Source organism: Fukomys damarensis, unplaced genomic scaffold (genome assembly GCF_012274545.1).
Source record: "Fukomys damarensis isolate Sample0158 unplaced genomic scaffold, DMR_v1.0_HiC HiC_scaffold_39, whole genome shotgun sequence".
Classification (NCBI taxonomy): Eukaryota; Metazoa; Chordata; class Mammalia; order Rodentia; family Bathyergidae; genus Fukomys; species Fukomys damarensis.
In genome coordinates, this window is record NW_022900951.1 from 17,300,602 (window position 1) to 17,319,356 (window position 18,755).

General features: G+C 32.7%; 1 protein-coding gene across 3 annotated transcripts in view; it reads left to right on the plus strand.

The window, feature by feature from the left end:
* The window catches only part of Cnksr2 (connector enhancer of kinase suppressor of Ras 2), a 263,447-nt gene that overhangs the window by 62,334 nt on the left and 182,358 nt on the right, over positions 1 to 18,755 (plus strand). For all 3 annotated transcript variants that reach the window (XM_010607126.2, XM_010607127.2, XM_010607128.1), the window contains exon 4: positions 5,343 to 5,430. In XM_010607126.2, coding sequence (XP_010605428.1) covers positions 5,343 to 5,430 — 88 coding nt within the window. The remainder of the gene's footprint in view (positions 1 to 5,342; positions 5,431 to 18,755) is intronic.

Below are 18,755 nucleotides of genomic sequence, written 5' to 3' on the forward strand. Positions count from 1 at the left end.
TTAATTTATCCTTTAACTGTTGGAAAATATATTAAAAATATACTGGGATTTAGAGTGGGAATATACAAGTTGGAGTGGAAGATAGCCCAGAGTAGTCTGTGGTTGATCAAAAATACTGTGTGTTTAAATTTTGTAAAAATTTATTATAGTAAAAGACGCATTGCCATTAACTTTCCCTCCAAATATTGCTCCTCTCTTCAAATGCACTTACCACATTGTTCTTGCCATTTTCTGAAGAAGTTCTGGAAGTCCTCCTTTGTGACTGTGTATAGGAGTTGTGATTTTTTAAAAAATGCTGTGAATCTTGCTGAGTGCCAACCATTGGAAAGAAAGGCTTGTAAAAACATTGTGTATGTCCTCTTCTACCTTATTTGCCAGATTTGATACCATGCAACATCTGGTTCTTCCCTAGAGTCAAAATGACCATGAAAGGTAAATATTTTGAATTGATTCAGGACATCCAGGCAGCCATAATGGCAACTAAAAACACAAAAAATGACTTCCAGAACTGCTTCAGAAAGTGACAAGAACTATGGAATAAGTGAGTTTGAAGCATGGAGGAGTATAGGATCATTAATGGCAATGTGCTTTTTACTGTAAACTTTTAAAAATTCAAACATTTGCTGAATTTTTAGTCACACCATGTAGAATAATTTAGAAAACAATATGTCAAAATCACTGGAAATATAAATGCTATATAATAAATTGTACTGGGGCACTTAGTTAAAAGCCTTTGGAAAATAGAAAATAAATCATACAGCACTATCTGTTGTTCACTAAAGTAATTTTTAGGTATATCAGTTATATAAATGGGAAACAATAATATGCAAAATAGAAAAACTCTAGGCAAAATTTTTTTCTAGGTGTATAAGTTCATTTTAGCTATTAAAAATAGAACAAAATATAAAGTAGCATACCATTTGACTATAGAAAAATATGACAAAGTAGTAAGACAAAACTTGGGGGAAAATGCAGCAAACATATGAGAAGCACAGTTAATGGGTACTATATGCATATTATATTCAAGTATATAATTGAAATAGCACCAAAATGTAATAAATGAATATATAAAGTAAATAATTCAAAAATAAAAATACAGCAATTGTTGATGTGTGTATCAAGCAGCAAAGCTTCAAATAATGAAGTAATTTTTGATAATAATGAAATAATAATTGAAAGAAGTCATAAACAAATACACATGTATAGTTGTATACTTCAGCTCCTTTCTCCCTCAAGGATTGACAGAACTGCTCAACAAAAAGGAAGTCAGAAGAATTGGAAGAGTGAAATAACCATCACTGGATAATAGAATGTAATAGATATTTTTACAGCACTTCATTTGACAATAGCAGAATAAAGTTCTTTTCAAGTGCCCAAAGAATGTTTATTAAGATACACCATATCAATATAAAATGAACTTCAACAAATTTTTAAAAATAGAAACCATGTAATGGAATCAAACTAAAACTCCACACACTTCTATGAAATTGGTTGGTAAAATAGGAATTCTCAAGGAAAATTATAAAATACATTCAACAGGACAAAAATAAAACAAAGCATAATTTTTTGGCACAGAGCTAAAGCTCTGCTGAAAGGAACATAGCACTGTGTACTCGTATCAGAGTAGAAGAAAAGTCACAAATCTGTTACATAAATTTTCATCCCAAGAAAATAGAAAATTAAGAGTGAAATAAGCACAAAGTAAGCAGAACAATGGTAAGAGCAGATATGAATAAAATTGAAAATAAAAGTGCAGTAGTGAAAGCATCCAAATTAAAAGATTAATAAGGCAATAAGATGAATCTTTTTATACAAATTTTGCAGCATCCATTAGACAGATGTTCCAAGATACCAGTAAAGCTACCAGTATTACCAAATTTTATATTGGCTGTTTTTTCTAATACATATACTTATGATAAAGTTCAATTTATAAATTTTGCATAGTAAAAGATTAACAACAATAATAAAATTGAGAATTTATAAGAATGGAGCACAGTAAAAGTTATGTGAATGTGGTCCCTCTCAAAACATCTCACTGTATTTTACTCACCCTTCTGATGTTGTTGATAAGAGTTAATACAATACTTAAGTGATAGGATAAAGAGAGATGAATGATTAGCATTGTGATATAACATTAGGATACTATGTAGTGGTTATCTGAATCCAAGCACTGTGATAACACAAAAGTCAATCTGATAACCGAGACAGGTCCTAAGTAACTAACAGGCAAATAGCTTATATAGTGTGGATATACTGGACAAGGAGATGATTCACATCCCAGTTGGAACCGAGTAATAGCCCATGATTTCATCATGTAACTCAGAACAGCATATAATTTGAAATTATGAATAATTTTTTCTGGAATTTTTTTACTGTATTTCTGGATAAGTAAAACTACAGAAAGCAAAACTGTAGAAAAGGGGGAATCTACTATAACTTAGAAACTCATTGGAGTGGGGAAAAGAAAAACTCAAGGCCCAGATGACTGCTGTGGTGCATATTATCTATTTATACCAATTCTATACAACTCCAGAAGATAGAGAACATTTCCCAAGTCATTTATTAGACAGTCATTATGCTGATACAAAAACCCATCAAAGACAGTGTAAAGAACAACAACAGCAAACTAATATTTCTCATGAAGTTAGATTTAAAATCTTCAACAAATTATCTAACCAAGTCGAACATATATACATAGAATTATACAGTAGGATTAAATGGTATTTATTCTATGTGTATAAAATGCTTCAAACAAATTGAAAGAAATTAATATATACAACACTCATGCGCTAAAAGATAAAGTCATATGATTTATGAACACATTTAATACTATACCCATTTGTGGAGGGCAAAAATTATCAGCACATCAGTGAATTACTTAAACTTGATAAAAAAAAGCATATGTAAAAACGTATGGTTAACTTCATTCCAGTGATGGTGAACCTTTTAGAGTTTTCAATGATACAAACAGCCTGCACACCATAAGTTTGCCACTACTGCCTTATACTGTATTGTAAAAGACTGAATGCTTTTGACCAAATGCAGGGCTATTTACTTTCTCCCCTATTGTTCAATATCATATTGGAAGTCAGAGTGAGTTTAGCAAAGTAGTATGATTCAGAAGCCCACATACAAAACAATCCAATTCCTATATACTGGCAATGAATATTTACAAACTAAATTTTAAAACACAGCACAATTTATAGTTGATCAAATTCATGAGATATCTATGCATAAATTTAGCAATTTCCGCAAGCTTGATATAAAAATACTACAGAACACTTACGTATGAAATTTTAAAAGGTAAAAAAACCAAGAGGTATACTGTGTTCATGAAATGAAAGACACACATTAGTAACGTGTATTAAATTCAATTTATTTGTAGGAAACTTAAATAGAAATTTTAGCAAGATTTTTTATAGGTACTTACAATTTGATTCTAAAATTCTTTTTGAAAAACTAAAATAATTATTCTGCTTTGGGAAAAATTAATGCTTTGTACATTTATTTTTAAAGAAAATATCCATTTTAAGTCATATTATAAAATGTCTGTAATTAAAACTGTAGGATTAGTGGCAGGATAGATACAGAATCCAGAACTATATACATTTATAAGTGTGGTTAACTGACACTTAATTGCAAGGCAATTCAGTGGAGAATAGTAGTATTCAACAAATGATGTTGAAATATTTGGACAAGCATAATGAGAAAGGTAAACCTCAATTCAAACCTCATCTTAAAGAAAAATTGAGTTAAAATCCATCTAAATGTGTAAAAAATTATAAACTTTTAGAAAAAGCGTGACCTAGGATCACAGGAAGATTTTTTTTTTAGTTAAAGACTATTAATTTTCCTGTTAAAGATCCTATGAGCGGGTAAAAAGATAATACATAGATTGAAAAGAAATACTTAAAAATCACCGTTTATCAAACAACTTGCATAAAAATATTAAGAATTAAGAATTGTTGTAAATATAACAGTGCGAATATCAGTAATCCCAATAGAAAATGAGCAAAAGACTTGAACAGATATTTCACCAAAGACTATATAAGATAGCAACACAGCAAAGCATGTATGAATAGCAAAATTGTACACAAAAGATGAAAAACATCATTAACTATGAGTTAGCTATTAAAATATGGATACTGTTAGATATAGATTAAGTATTACATAAATATAGATAATTGCTAGGGAAATCCAAAATAAAATGATGACATGCTACAACATAGCTGTTAGAATGGTTAAAATTATAAATACATCATTGAAAAATATGCTTAGAAAAATATAACTAATAAGGGCTTCTCTTATATAGACCTTCTTTTGATTTGAAGGTAAGTTGTAGGGTTTTAGAAAAAGTGGTCTAATTCAGTTTGTGACCAGAAAGCAGCCCTAAATGTTTCTAGTGAGTTGACAAAAGGGATATAAAGCATCAAGTTTCCAGTAATTTGATAAATATTCAACTTGATACATTCTTTTCTGTGATTTGTTTTCTTTTCCTTAAATTAGCCCTACCTTACCAATCATATAAGCTTTGTTCCCACAAAATAAAATGACCTTTGTAAATACATAGAGGCAGTAAGTATATGTTAGATTTTTGTTTTTTGTGGGTTTTTGTTTGTTTGTTTGTTTGTTTTTGTAACACAGTCTTGCTATGTAGTTAACACTAGCCTTGAACTAACTTTGTAGCCCAGATTGGCAGCAATCCTCCTGCCTCAGCCTCCCAAGTACTGGAATTACAGAAATGCTACACCATGCCTGGCTTATATGTTAGTATTTAACTGTATGAGAATGTGAGACTAAAGTCAGACTTCCTGAGTTTGAACATTATCTTTACCACTTTATAAATGTATAACCTTAGCTAAGTTACTTAACTCTTTCTACCTTTATTTTTTAATCTGTAAAATGATAAGAGTGCTGTTTCGTAGTAGTTGTGAAGATTATGTTATTTCTTATGGCATTTTAACAGTAACTGGCAGAGAGTAAGCCTTCAGTATTAACTCTTATTTCTAGCTCTTAATTGTGGCTATTTCAATTAGACTTTGTAAATTCTTAGCTTCCATAAACTAAAATATTGTTTTGCCTATAGCATTTTTGTTTTTTTAGATATAATGAAGAAGCATTGAAAGGTGGAAGTACTTCTAAATATGAAAAATCAAATATTATGCTTCTAGAATTTAAAACTTGTCAAAATTTCTCCCAATTTTTAAGTCCCAAATGTCATTTTTATCCATATATAAGCTTTAGGATAATTTATTTCATAATATTCAAAATCCTATATTATGCTATTGTATTTTAATATTCTTCAAAAGATGTCACTTATTATTATAATTTTCCCTTTGTAGGTCACCATTTGCTGCTGTGACGGACTATTCAGTTACAAGGAATAATGTTATACAGCTCTGCTTGGAATTAACAACAATCGTACAACAGGTATTAGCTTACAAATTGTTCCTTTGTTTAATTTGCTAATAATTTCATTTTCACAAGGAGAAGTATCATTTTTACCAAGTTTATAAGATACTAGTTTGGAAGTTTCTGATTCAAAAACAGTGTCCTAAAGAGACTAAATATGTAATTATTTGTTGGAAGACTATGCATATGGATCAATAAACTATGGTTTTATTTACCAGAAGATATAAAAGGAACACAAGGGCCCGGGATTTAGCTCAGCGGTTCAGTGACCTGCCTTGCAAGCGCAAGGACCTGAGTTCAATCCCCGGTACCAAAAAAAAAAAAAAAAAAAACACAAAAACTTCAAGAAATCATTGTAATATGATCATAATGACTATTACTCTGACACTTTCAGTGGGGATGACTAAACTATATTGTGTTTCACAAAACTAAATTACCCCTTTCAGATAACAATCTCAGATTTTTGCTCTAAGGCTATTAGTTTCACTTATGTTTGTTTACATGAACAAATATGCATAATAGCTTTTAGGAATGATCTAATTTTTTAAAAATTAATTTTGTTGGTACATTTAGGGTATACAATATAATGACATTCATTGTTGGAAATTTGTACCTTTACATAATCAGTCTTGGTTCTTATATTTTCCCCATCCCCCTGCCGTCCCTTCAACCCCTCTTTCTCTCCTTATCTACAAGACTATGTTTCCATTTTATTTTCATTTTCTCATAATAATTCCATTCCCTTCTTTCCTCTCCCCTACCCCTCTCATTTCCCCTTCCTCTTTGTCCCTTTTCTTCCTATTTCACATTATCTTTTATACCTTTTAGTCCTTATTGACAGTTTCAGTTTCTCACACTAGAGAAACTACTTGGTATTTACATATGTGCATACTGTTTCTTTCACTTACGAGTACCACCTCAATGTGCATCCATTTAGCTATAAAAGTCTCTAATTTCTCTTTTTTATGGCTGAGTAGTATTCCATTTTATTTAAAAAAAAAACATTTCCTCTATTCAGTCTCCTCTTGATGGGCAGTTGTGCTGCTTCCAAGTTTAACTATTACAAATTATGCTGCTATGAACATGGGTGCACATATGTCACTGTGGTATGATACTTTTAATTCTTTGGGGAAGATACCCAACAGGGGAATAGATGGGTCAAATGGGACTTCTAATCCTACATCTTTGAGGTATCTCCATACTGATTTCCACAGTGGTTGTACCAGTCTACACTCCCACCAGCAGTGGAGCAGGGTTCAAATGAATTTTTGGATTGTTTTCTCAAGGTCTATAAAGTACGCCGCTGGGATTTCAAGTGGGATTGCATTAAATCTATATAGCAATTTTGGAAGTATGGCTATTTTTGCTATGTTGATTCTTCCTAACTAGGAGCAAGGGATGTCTTTCCATTTTCTGATAACCTCTTCAATCTCTGTTTTCAGAGTGCTATAGCTTTCAGAGTAGAGGTCTTTGATTTTTGTTGTTGTTGTTGTTGTTCAGTTGATTCCTAGGTATTTCAGTGTTTTGATGCTATTGTGAAAGGAGTTAATTGCCCCATTTCTTTCAGTGAGCCTGTTTTCCGTTTACAGAAATGCTATTGATTTATTTTGTATTGACCTTGTATCCAGCTCCTTTGCTGAATTTGTTTATTCTAGAAGACTTTTGGTGGTGTTTGTGGAGTCTTCTTATAGAGTATCATGTCTGCAAATAATGACAATTTTACTTCCTTTCCTATCTATTCCTTTTATTTCTTTCTCTTGTCTAATTTCTGTACCTAATATTTCCAAAATTATATTGAACAAGAGTGGTGACAGTGGACATCCTTGTCTTGTTTCTGATTTTAGTGTTGATTTGAAGATTTCAGTTTTTGACCATTTAGTATGATATTAGCTGTTGCTTTTTCATAGATGGCTTTTATCACATTGAGGTAGAGACTGTCCCAGCTTTCTGTGGGGTTTTTATCATGAATGCGTGTTGTATTTTGTCAGATGCTTTTTCTGCATCTGTTGAGATGATCATATGGTTTTTGTCCTTAGCTCTATTAATATTGTGTATTATGTTTATTGATTTGCATATGTTGAACCATCCCTGCATCCCTGGAATGAATCCCTCTTATTCAAGGTGTATGATCTTCTTCATGACCCTATATAGACTGTTTCCAGTATCTTATTAAGGATTTTTGCATCTACATTCATTAGTGAGATTGGCCTATAGTTCTCTTTTTTGGTTAGGTCTTTCTCTGCTTTGGTGATTGAGGTGATGCTTGCTTCCAGGAATGAATTTGGGATTATTGCTTCCCTTTCAATTTCATTGAAGTTTAAACAGTAGTGGCAGTAGTTCCTCTCTAAATGTCTTGTAGAATTCAGCAGTGAAGCCATCAGGGCCTGAGCTTTTCTTAGTTGGTAAGTTTTTAATTAAATTTTCAATTTCATTGATTGATATTGGGCTGTTTAGAATTTTTAGGTCATCTTCGGTCAACTTTGTTAATTCATATGAATCTAGGAATCTGTCCATTTCTTCTGTATTTTTATCTTATTGGCTTAAAAGTTCTCAAAGTAGGTATTGATGATCCTATGGATTTCTGTGTCCATTGTAATTTCACCCTTTTCATTCCTAATTGCATGGATTTGGGCCTTTTCCTTTCTTGTTTTTTTATAAGGTTGGCTAAGGGTTTGTCAATTTTGTTTATTCTTTTGAAGAACCAGCTCTCGTTTCACATATTTTTTTGTATTGTTCTCTTAGTCTTCATTGCATTGATTTCTGCTCTGATCTTTATAATCTCCTCCCTTGTATGGGTTTTGGGTTTGTCTTGCTCTTTTTCTAGAAGCTTGTGGTTCACATCAGGTTGTTTAATTGCACTCATTCTGTTTTCCTAATATGAGTATTCACTGCTAATAATTTCCCTCATAAGACTGCTTTCATTGTGTCCCACAGATTCCGATACATTGTATTGTCATTGTCATTTAATTGTAGGAACTGTCTGATTTCTTTTTTAATTTCCTCTGTGACTCATTGGTTATTCAGAAGTGTGTTGTTCAATTTCCATGTGTTTATAAAATTCTTTTGGTTTCTTTTGCTGTTGATCTCCAATTTCATCACACTGTGGTCTGATAATATATAGGGAATCGCTTCAGTTCCTTTCCACTTCAGTTCCTTTCCATGTTCTCTGAGCAAGTATGTAAGTCTATTTTGGAGAACGACTCGTGCAGCTGAAAAGACTGTGTATTTTGATTTTGTGGGGTGGAACACTCTGTAAACATGTTAAATTCATTTGTTCAGGAGTTTGAGTTGTATTTTGTTATTTATTTTCTGTCTAGTTGATCTATCTGTGACTGTGTATGAGATCCCCCATTACTATTATATCAGTGCTTATTTGATTTTTCATGTCCATTAGTATTTCTTTTATGGAGTTAGGCACACTAGTGTTTGGTACATATACATTTACGATTGTCATCTCTTCCTCTTGGATTGTTCCCTTTACGAGGGTTTGAAATCCGCTTGATCTGCAAAGAGGATAGCTACTCCTGCTTTTTTTCGGGTTCCTGTCACATGGAGTATTGTTTTCCGTCCTTTACCTTTCAGTCTGTGAGATTCTTTTTGAATTAAGTATGTTTCTTGTATGCAGCATATTGTTAGATCTTACCTCTTGACCCAATCTGCCAGTCTGTTTCTTTTGACTGGTGAATTGAGACCATTAATGTTATGCTTATAACTGATATGTATTGACTTATCCTTGTCATGATTTTTTCTTTTTGTTGGATTCTCCCCCTTTGAGTTTAATTTCTTGTCATGCCTGATGATTCATTCTGCTGGACTTCCTGAGGTTGTGATGCTCACTGTCTTTTCCTAGGATGTTGTTTAAAATTTTTTGGAGTGATAGTTTGGTATTCATGAAGTTCATAAGGTGCTCTTTGTCATGAAAGTATCTTATTTCTCTATCAATTTTGAAAGATAGTTTTGCAGGGTACATCAATCTGGGTTTTTAATCTTCTAGAAATCTGTTTGCATCTGTTTTATGGATTTCATTTGTTTCCTGTGGTGGGATTCTATCATGTTCCTAAGATCCTCTACGTTTTTGTCTGTGTCTGCTCTAGATTTATTAATTCTGTCTTGTACTATGGGCACAATCTCTGCTGCTATCTGAGATACTATTTCTGATTTCATTTTTTCCAGATCCTCTTTTGTTGCCAGTTCAGGGAGTCCAAGTGGTTGAGTATCAGATTCTTCCATCTTGTTTCCCTTTGGGGTTGCCTTAGGTTATCTGGAAGTCTGGTTTTGGGACTTGTTTCCATGTCTTCTCATTTCAACAGATGCATCCTGCTGTGCCTTTGTTTAGGAAACTTTTTGCTCACCCACTTGTCTTCAATTATCAGCAAGCCATCAAGAGGCCTTATCTCTGTTGATCACAAGTACACCATTTCCTGGGTTCAGAATGGTAACCGTTTGGATCACTGAGCTCACTTGTTGTCTGGGCAGGCTTCTGGCTGGGGCCTGAGCACACTTGAGATTATATCTAGGTGTGCCTCTTGCTGGATTCTCTATATACCTTTTGTCTAAGAGGGCCTTTGTCTGGGGGCTGTGCTCCCCAATTCCTGTTGTCTGAGTAGGCTTCTGACTGGGGTCTCCACTGGAGAGAGTATGGGATGAGCCTCTGACTGAACCTTGTGCGCCTGTGCATCTCTTCCAGGTGGGCCCTTGGCTGGGCGGGTGTGCCAGAGCCTCTGGGGTTGGGACAGATGCGTGGCTATGATCTGCCTGCAGCCCAGCTGGTCTTGACCACACAGCTGTTCCCAAGGATCTGCACGCACTCTGATGCTATGAGGGTGGCCTCTGACTGAAGCTTGTATGCCTGTGCAGCTCTTTTCCATGCAGGCCCTTGGCTGGGCAGGTGTGCTCAAGCGTCTGGGGTGGGGTGAATCCTTGGCTAGGATCTGCCTGCAGCCACACTGGTCCAGACCACACCACTGTTCCCCCAGATGTGTGCACACTCACCAATGCTATGGGGCAGGCCTCTGGTTCAGGAATGATCTAATTAACTGAACTGATATTCTTACTTTGAATACCTTCTCAACTGGGGACCCCAATATCAAATGTGTTTAGGGGTCTGGCACTTAATATAAATGCTGGGATCAAATCTGGTGTAAGACATGAAGAAATGGTAGACACTGAGATGAATCGGCTAGTAGATATGCTGAAAATTTTTATTGAAGTATAATAACATAATATATCTGAAAGATCTTGAAGCCTGCTGCCATTACTCCATGTAAGTCTGATGTCAACCTATTAGTTCTGCTTATTCCTTAGGGTATTATTATCCAATGATTCAAAAATGGGGATAGCATGAGGCCGGAGATTTGGCTCACTGGTTCTGCTGCCTGCCTTGCAAGTGCAAGAGCCCAAGTTCGAAGCCCGGTGCCTAAAAACAAAACAAAACAAAAAAGATAGCAGAAGATAACATATAATGATGTGGCAATTATTAGATGAATTAGGGAAATTGGTAATTTAGTTTATTTATTCTTCCATTCTCTGTCCTTCATTACCTGGGATAATTGTAAGTCCTTACATTGCCTATATTTTCTCAAAGAAATAAGAAATTTTATTAATAATAAAATTAATTCCTTCAGTATATTTTTGTTGGAATGTTTACACCATGCATCTGAAATGACAAATTTTCAAATTTTTTTCTCATTATAATCTGGAGAGTACTTTTATGACTTAGATGTGAAACGCATCATTCATCAGAATTACATCTTTGCAACTCATTGTTCTTATGACTAAGAACATTTAAGACAGACCATTTATGAAGATGGTGAATATTTTATTAGCTTTGAAGTATTCTAACAGTTTAGTTATTTCATATTTTATATGAATAAATTTCTTTTCTGAATTTCAAAGATCTCAACTGTTCTGCAGTGAGAAGAGTAGCGTTTCAGAGTGAGAGTTAGCAAATACATTCTGTAAATTAATACTTTACAGTAAATACTTAATGTTTTGTAGGCTGTATATATAGTATCTGTTCCAACTCACCTCTCTTATAGCATAAAAGTATAAAGAGGGCTAAATGAATGAATGTATGCTTCAATGAAATTTGAGTTATAAAAATAGGCAGCAGGCCAAATTTTGTCCGTGAGACACAGTTTACTGACCTATGTTCTAGGGCAAAGAAAGTTCAATGTGAAGAGTAACATTGTCATCACATGGAAACTTATTAGAAATTCACATTCTTGGTACCTACTTAAAATGTTTTATGAGTAGCACTCAGGAACTTGTTTAGTAGTTTTCAAATTGGCTCTGATTCTCATATATGGTTGTAGAGCACAGAGGTAAAAGCAATAATAAATTTATGGATAATTTTTCTTGTTCCAAATTGTCAGTAGCATGTCTTTGAAAATCTTTTTTTAAGCTTTATTTAATTTAAAGGCATTAAACTTGACCAAAGATTTGGGATGTGAATACAAATTATTAGGTGGCACTCTTTTAATATTAGAGAAATTCTCTGATATAAAGCAAGGTTATTATATAGTTTTTATACTATAATCATCCCAAACATCTTAATGTTGGCTATGTGTTCAGAGGCAATCTATATAGATACAGTAATTATAGCACAATAAGTATTAATACTTAGTGTTATATGATAAAATCTGTGATAACCATATTAGTTTTATTTAAGGTTTTTCATTTATACATCAGACTTATGACAATTGAGATATTGTGGAATTAAATGGGAGAATTAAAAGTTCATTACTTGAAAAACTTACTGTTATTTCTATGAGAAAACAATCAGTATGTCAACTTTGAAAATAACTTCAGGTATATATGTTTATGACATAGACGATTTTTATTTTTTATGTGCCCTAAACATCTGGAATTAGATGATCAGTTTAAGGTTTACTTTTCAGTAGTGGGCCAACACTTTTTTACTGTATAAATTAAGGCTGGAACTTTAAATGGCAACCACAGTAAGCTTTTTTTAGAAATCGTGAAGGAGAATGTCAGATGATTTGTTGTTACCTAACTCATACATACCTCACGTTTTTGCCAAAATAAAGTAATCTTGAAAAAAGCTAGGCTTTTGTTCAATTTTTACATATAGAAATAATAAATGCAGAGTTCAATTTAGAACTCACAGATTGCAGAACATGTCTTTGTCACTAACTTCTAACTGTTGTATTCAAAAGAACAGATGAATAATTATCAGTGAATTAAGTTCTTCTGTAGAGATATATGCGATGATGGAAGTGCAGTTTGTGTCAGATGTGACCAACCCACACATTCTACAATTTTGAGATCATAACATCTAATTAATAAATGATTCAATTTTTTATTGTTTCCAGAATTTTTGGTACTGACAACTTTATAGAAAATATATCCCATTCTCATATGCCATCAGATAAGTGTTTATGTTTTCAACAGGACCTTTAAATAGCTGCACTATTTGGCTCGACATTGATTTTAGGAAACTTATTATAAAGCAGTAATAGGTTTAAGTTTTGCTATTTAAAAAACGTATCTAGGGCATGTATTTATTACCAAGCTTTCAAGAAATCTCATCTGAACAGTTGTGATAGTTATGCTTTGAAATATTCTGTGCTTCAAATTATTTTTTGCTCAACTTTAATTATTTTTATTCCCTTTGCAGCAAAGTGAGATGATCAATATCTAAAAATAAATGGTTACAAAAGACTTCTTTTTCTTTCTTAATATAAAGTGGTGGCACTATGGAGTAAGTGGAAAGTGTTCGTAGATATTGGTCACTTATATTTAAAATAATGCTAAATTAGAAAAATAAAGTCAATTTCTTTTAAAAAACCTACATTTAAATAAAGTTATTTCGTCTATAATAATTTACTTTTCCAAGTGTGGTGTGTTCAGATCATGATATTTGAAGTTTTTATATTTTTATATTAGTACAAGTTTGCAGTACATAATATTTATAGTTCTGTATGGAGTTGATACATATACATAACAAATCTTAATTCCTTTCTCATCTATCTCGAGACCGTACCGTTAAGTGAAATAAATCAGACACACATCTTAAATATTGCATGGTTTCTTTTAATATGAGAAAATTGAATTATAAACAGTAAAATAAAAGATATTAAATAGGAAAGAGGGAGATAGATCTTTCTCAGGTGAGAATGAAATCAAGAGAATGGGAAGAGTGGGGAGAGGGGAGGGAGGGAAAGTGGAAGAAAAAAGGTAGTTGAAGTTCTTCTAAAAAGAGTTTTTGCCTAGCACTTTTCTCCCCTCATAAAACTGGTTATGAAAACACTTGAGAAAAAAGAAAAACTGATTTTAAAATCTTAAATGGGAAGAATTCTCACAAAGAACTGAAGCTTCATTTAAAGCACTGTCAGCAACTGAATCAGAAAAGAGAGACAGGTACCCACGCACTTCTTGTCAGCACAGAAATAATTGCTATGATGCCTGTCTTAATGGGTATCAGCATAACCTAAAATTATTCTACTGTACCATTTTTATATTCTCTTCAGACAGAAAAATGATGAATTAGATTGTCACTAGTTGAGAAATGAGCACAAGAAGTGTCAGTTTGAAAGTTAAAGCTTTGGTGAAGCTTAGACTATTTGAAACAAGGATGGAGACTATTTAGAACAGGATGGAGAGTATGCATCTTGGGAGACTTGAGACTTATCCCTGTTTCTTCATGATCATTTCACGTTGGACAAGCCATGTCACTGCTTGCTCTATCTATAAACAGAAATAATAACATTTTCCTCAAAGTTATTGTGAGAATTAAATTAGATGTAGTTACAAGTGGTTCAAAAATACGAAGTGAAAGACTAAGAAGAAAACAGTATTTATAAAATGCATGAGGAATAACTTGATTAGAGAAAAAGTAAATAAAACTATTTTAAAAATGTACAGAGTTTTTTCTCCATTTGATGTTTGCTGGTTTTCTAAAATACCAAATTCATCTATATTCTTGCTCTACAAAAATTTTAAAGGAATGATCCTTTGCTTCTTTTGATATTGTATGACAATAGAAAAGATCTATTTCTAAAATGGGTGATTTTTTAAAAAAAAGTTTTGGTTTACATTAGGATGTTCTTTGTTTTAACGCAAATTGATTATTGTATATTAATATTCTGAAATATATTGTGAAGCATCCACATTCATATGTAATACAGAAATTAATTTTGATCGCCTGTGAACTTGCTATCCCTACCCACATACACAAATATGGAAAACTCAAAGCATGTAAAGGTGAAAGGCTGTTGTATGACAGTCATGCAGAATGTGTTTTAAATGATACATTAACATCAAGCAGTCATTAAATACTTGTAAAAATTTAAAGTAATAACATAATTGTGTTGAAAAAGGCAGGGATATACATTCTTTGCTTCATATTTTAAGCCTGAAAGCATATGAAAAACCCAGCCAGGATAATCTTGTAGTTATCTCAAACAGAACTCCAAATACTACTTTTACTGTGCATTCAGGTTAGTGTTTAAGATTTCCTGAATCAGACATTCTGGGTGACCTGAAAATTGAATTGGAACTCTTGGGATTTAAAATGGGGCATTTCAGATAAAAAACTAGGACAAATCTTATATAAAATTTTTAAACAATAAGAATTATATTTCTTAGCATACTCGCTGAAGGCAATATGAAAGTCAATTCTGTTTTTTCACTTTGTATTTAACTGCTTGTAGTTTAGTTATAGTTTGTTTCTTTCAAATGTTTTAAACAGGGAGGAGCAATACTTCCAGATTTTTAAATTTTCTATATAATTTTAATATAGTGGATCAAGAGGTAGATAAGATATGTTATGTATGTTTACCTGTATCTTCTCAAAGGCCTATGTTTAACAAGAAGGTTATAATCAGAAAAAACATACATTGTACGAAATCTTCATTCATATTATTTATTGATTGATTCACAGGTTCATATTTTCTGAAGGTTCAAAATATATGAGTTATTCAATCATGTCATGCTAAGACTTTAGCAGAGAATGATTTTGAATATTGGGGTGCAGTACTCTTCCATCTTTTTTACACTCTCCTGGCTGAAAGCAAAAACTTAAAGATTTGATGTGTGCTATATAAAAATAAATGCTGAAATACGTTATTTTCAGAGGGTAGTTTTATAAACCTAGACTATATTCATGTCATCTGAATCACCCTGCCAAAACACTTAAAAATATAGAAGGCATTACCATTGATAATAACAGGAAAATAGATGAGTGTTATATCGGTCAACTTATTTTAGATAATAAATAATATGGTACTATTTCTCAGACATCTCCCTTCTTCACTATATTGCACTTTACATTTTAAGTAATATTTTATACATACCAAAGAATGCATATGTGTGTATAGTCAGATACATAGATACAGTATAATAAATACGTATGAATCTGTCTTGTGATTTAATAATTAGAACATTACCAGTATTGTTTTTGTTACAATTGAACTCCTACAGTATAATAAATACGTATGAATCTGTCTTCTGATTTAATAATTAGAACATTACCAGTATTGTTTTTGTTACAATTGAACTCCTGAATATCATCAGCCTGGCTTTTCTCAGTGTGTTTATCCTTTCATTCTTCTTAAAATAATTTCATATACGTCTCTAAATATATCATTTAATTATGCTTGCCTTTGAGGTTCATAAATGTGTTATCAATCTGCATCTTACTTTTTTCACTTATGTCTAAGTTCGTTGGGTTTTATGCTGTAGGTATAGCCTGTTAGTTTTCACTTCAAACAGAATTGCATTATACCCAAATATGATTATTCTTCTGACCATGGTCATTTGGGTATATACTTACATTTAAGTATATATTTAAGTGTGTAATTGCTAGGTTATACAGTTTTTACTTGCTTATTTTTATAATTGCACCTTATCATGTTCTCAAAATATTCTTATTGTGTCTTGTACTTTCATTACTTTTCTATCCCTGCATTATTGTATTTTTGTCATTATCTTATCATGCAATTCATTTTTCAAAAGGCTTTATAATTCTCTCATAAACATCTTAAGAAAGAACTTTTACCATTATTCCTTTGTTATCTGTAAGGAAACATATAGAAAAATACATTAGTCAATTACGACCCTCCTAAGTAATAAATTTCAGAAGAGATTTTTTTAGTATGCTTCTCTTTGTTATGTACTATGATTATTCTTTTTTAAAATGAATCCAGCCCAAAGTAATGCTAATTCATTTTTAAAGAGATTTACTGTTACAGATTTCACAAAAGCAAGAGAAGGCTTCATGTATCTGTTTCTAGTGTCTGACAAATGTATGTTTGTTAAAAGAATAAAATAATTCATTTGCCCTTAAAAATTCACCCAAAATTATTACAGAAATTTTAATTTGACTACTGTAACTCACTGAAATACTGACAAAGATGTAAAAGAGAATTAAACAGGAAACATTAATTTTTCAAAGTTAATGAAATCCATGTATATTGTGATTATTACAAAGGCAAAAATAGTTCTTTTTACTCCAAGGTTGCTTCTTCCTGTTGTTTCTTCTATTAGTCCTTGCACCTCCAGGGAGACAAATGAAGAGAAAGCAGTATACACAGCACTTGTCTCCTTAGTGAGTTGGGGAGTGAAGGGATGGGAATTACTATGGAGAAGACTAAAGGCTCAGTGCAAAGTCTTGGTTTGGAGCTAGAAAACCTCTCCATTATTTTTTATTAGGTTTATTGGTACATTTTAGGTATACAGTACAGTTTCATTATAGGGATCTTGTACCTTTACATGATAAGTCTTGGTTCTCATTTTTTCCGCTTGTCCCTGCCCTCCCTTCACCCCCTCCTCCCCTCTCCATTTACAAACACTTTATTTCCATTTTTTCATTTTCTCATTTTTTTCTTTTCCCTTACTACATTTTCCCTACCCTTCACACTTTCCCTACACCTTTATCTCATTTCTTCCTATTTCACATGGTCAGTTATCTCATTAGGATCTTATGTACTATTATAGTTTTTCACACCAAAGAAACTATTCAGTATTTACACATGTGTGACTTATTTATTTCACTTAGGAGTATATCCTCAATATGTATCCATTTTCCTATGACTGAATCCAATTTCTCATTCTTTATGGCTGAGTCGTAATCCATTTTATAGAAAAACCACATCTTCTTTATCCAGCTTCCAGCTGATGGGCAAATGGGCTGTTTCCAAGATTTAGCTATTACAAACTGTGCCGCTATAAACATAAGTGCTCATATATCTCTGTGATATGATTCTTTCAGTTCTTTTGGAAAGATACCCAGCAGAGCTATGGCTGGGTCAAATGGAACCTCTAGTCCCAGCTCTTTGAGGTATCTCCATATTGATTTCCATACTGGTTGCACCAGTCTGCACTCCCACCAACAATGGAGAAGGGTTCCTTTCTCCCCACAACCCCGTCAGCGTTTGTTACTGGTTGATTTTGTGATAGCAGCCATTCTTTGTGGGGTGAGGTGGAATCTCAGTGTTGTTTTCATCTGAAAACCTCTCCATTATTGTCCAGTCTTATTTCTACCCTCCCCAAATCAAATCATATGCTCATTTCTTAGTATCATTTATAATGCATTTGTGGCTTAAAAGTCCAGTTTGGATCTCATATTAAATTTAGTAATCTGAGCCGTAAATGAATATAGAATATAGTGTCACTGAACAATGTAACACCAATTAGAGTGAGAGTCTTAGAAACCCTAAGGGAAAAATCAAATGTTTCAATCAGATATCTTTTTGGTTCTGGTTCTATATTTTCTTGTGTATCTAGTTCCTATTTAAGTGCAGTGCCAAAGTTTTTATACTGCTTTTTAAAATGTCTTCTGTAGTTCATTTCAGCAAATATAAATATCATAACTATTAGTTTCCTTTTTAATGTCTCATTGTTTTCCATCCTCCTCCTCACCCCATAAAATACCTCAATGAACTTGTTTATTCCCATGTAAACCATTTATATAAATGTTCTTCTGTTCTAATTCCCAAAAGCATTCACAGCTGCCTTTTAGAATTGAAATGTTTTCTTCCCTGTACTCTTCTATTCTCCTTTTTAGCCCCTCCATTGTACCATATCATCTAGATAAACCCTATTTCCCAGAACATTTAAAACTCATTTTTTTAAATTTTATTGAGTTTATTGGTACATTTTAGGGATACAGTACAGTTACATTCATTGTTGGGATCATGTACCTCTACATGCCAAGTCTTGATTCTCATTTTTTCCCCTTACCTCTGCCCTCCCTTTACCCCCTCCTCCCCTCCCCATCTACAAACACTTTATTTTCATCTTTTCATTCTCTCACATTTTTTTCCTTTCCCTTTTTGTACTTTCCCTACCCATCACACCTTCCCTACTCCTTTAGCTCCTTT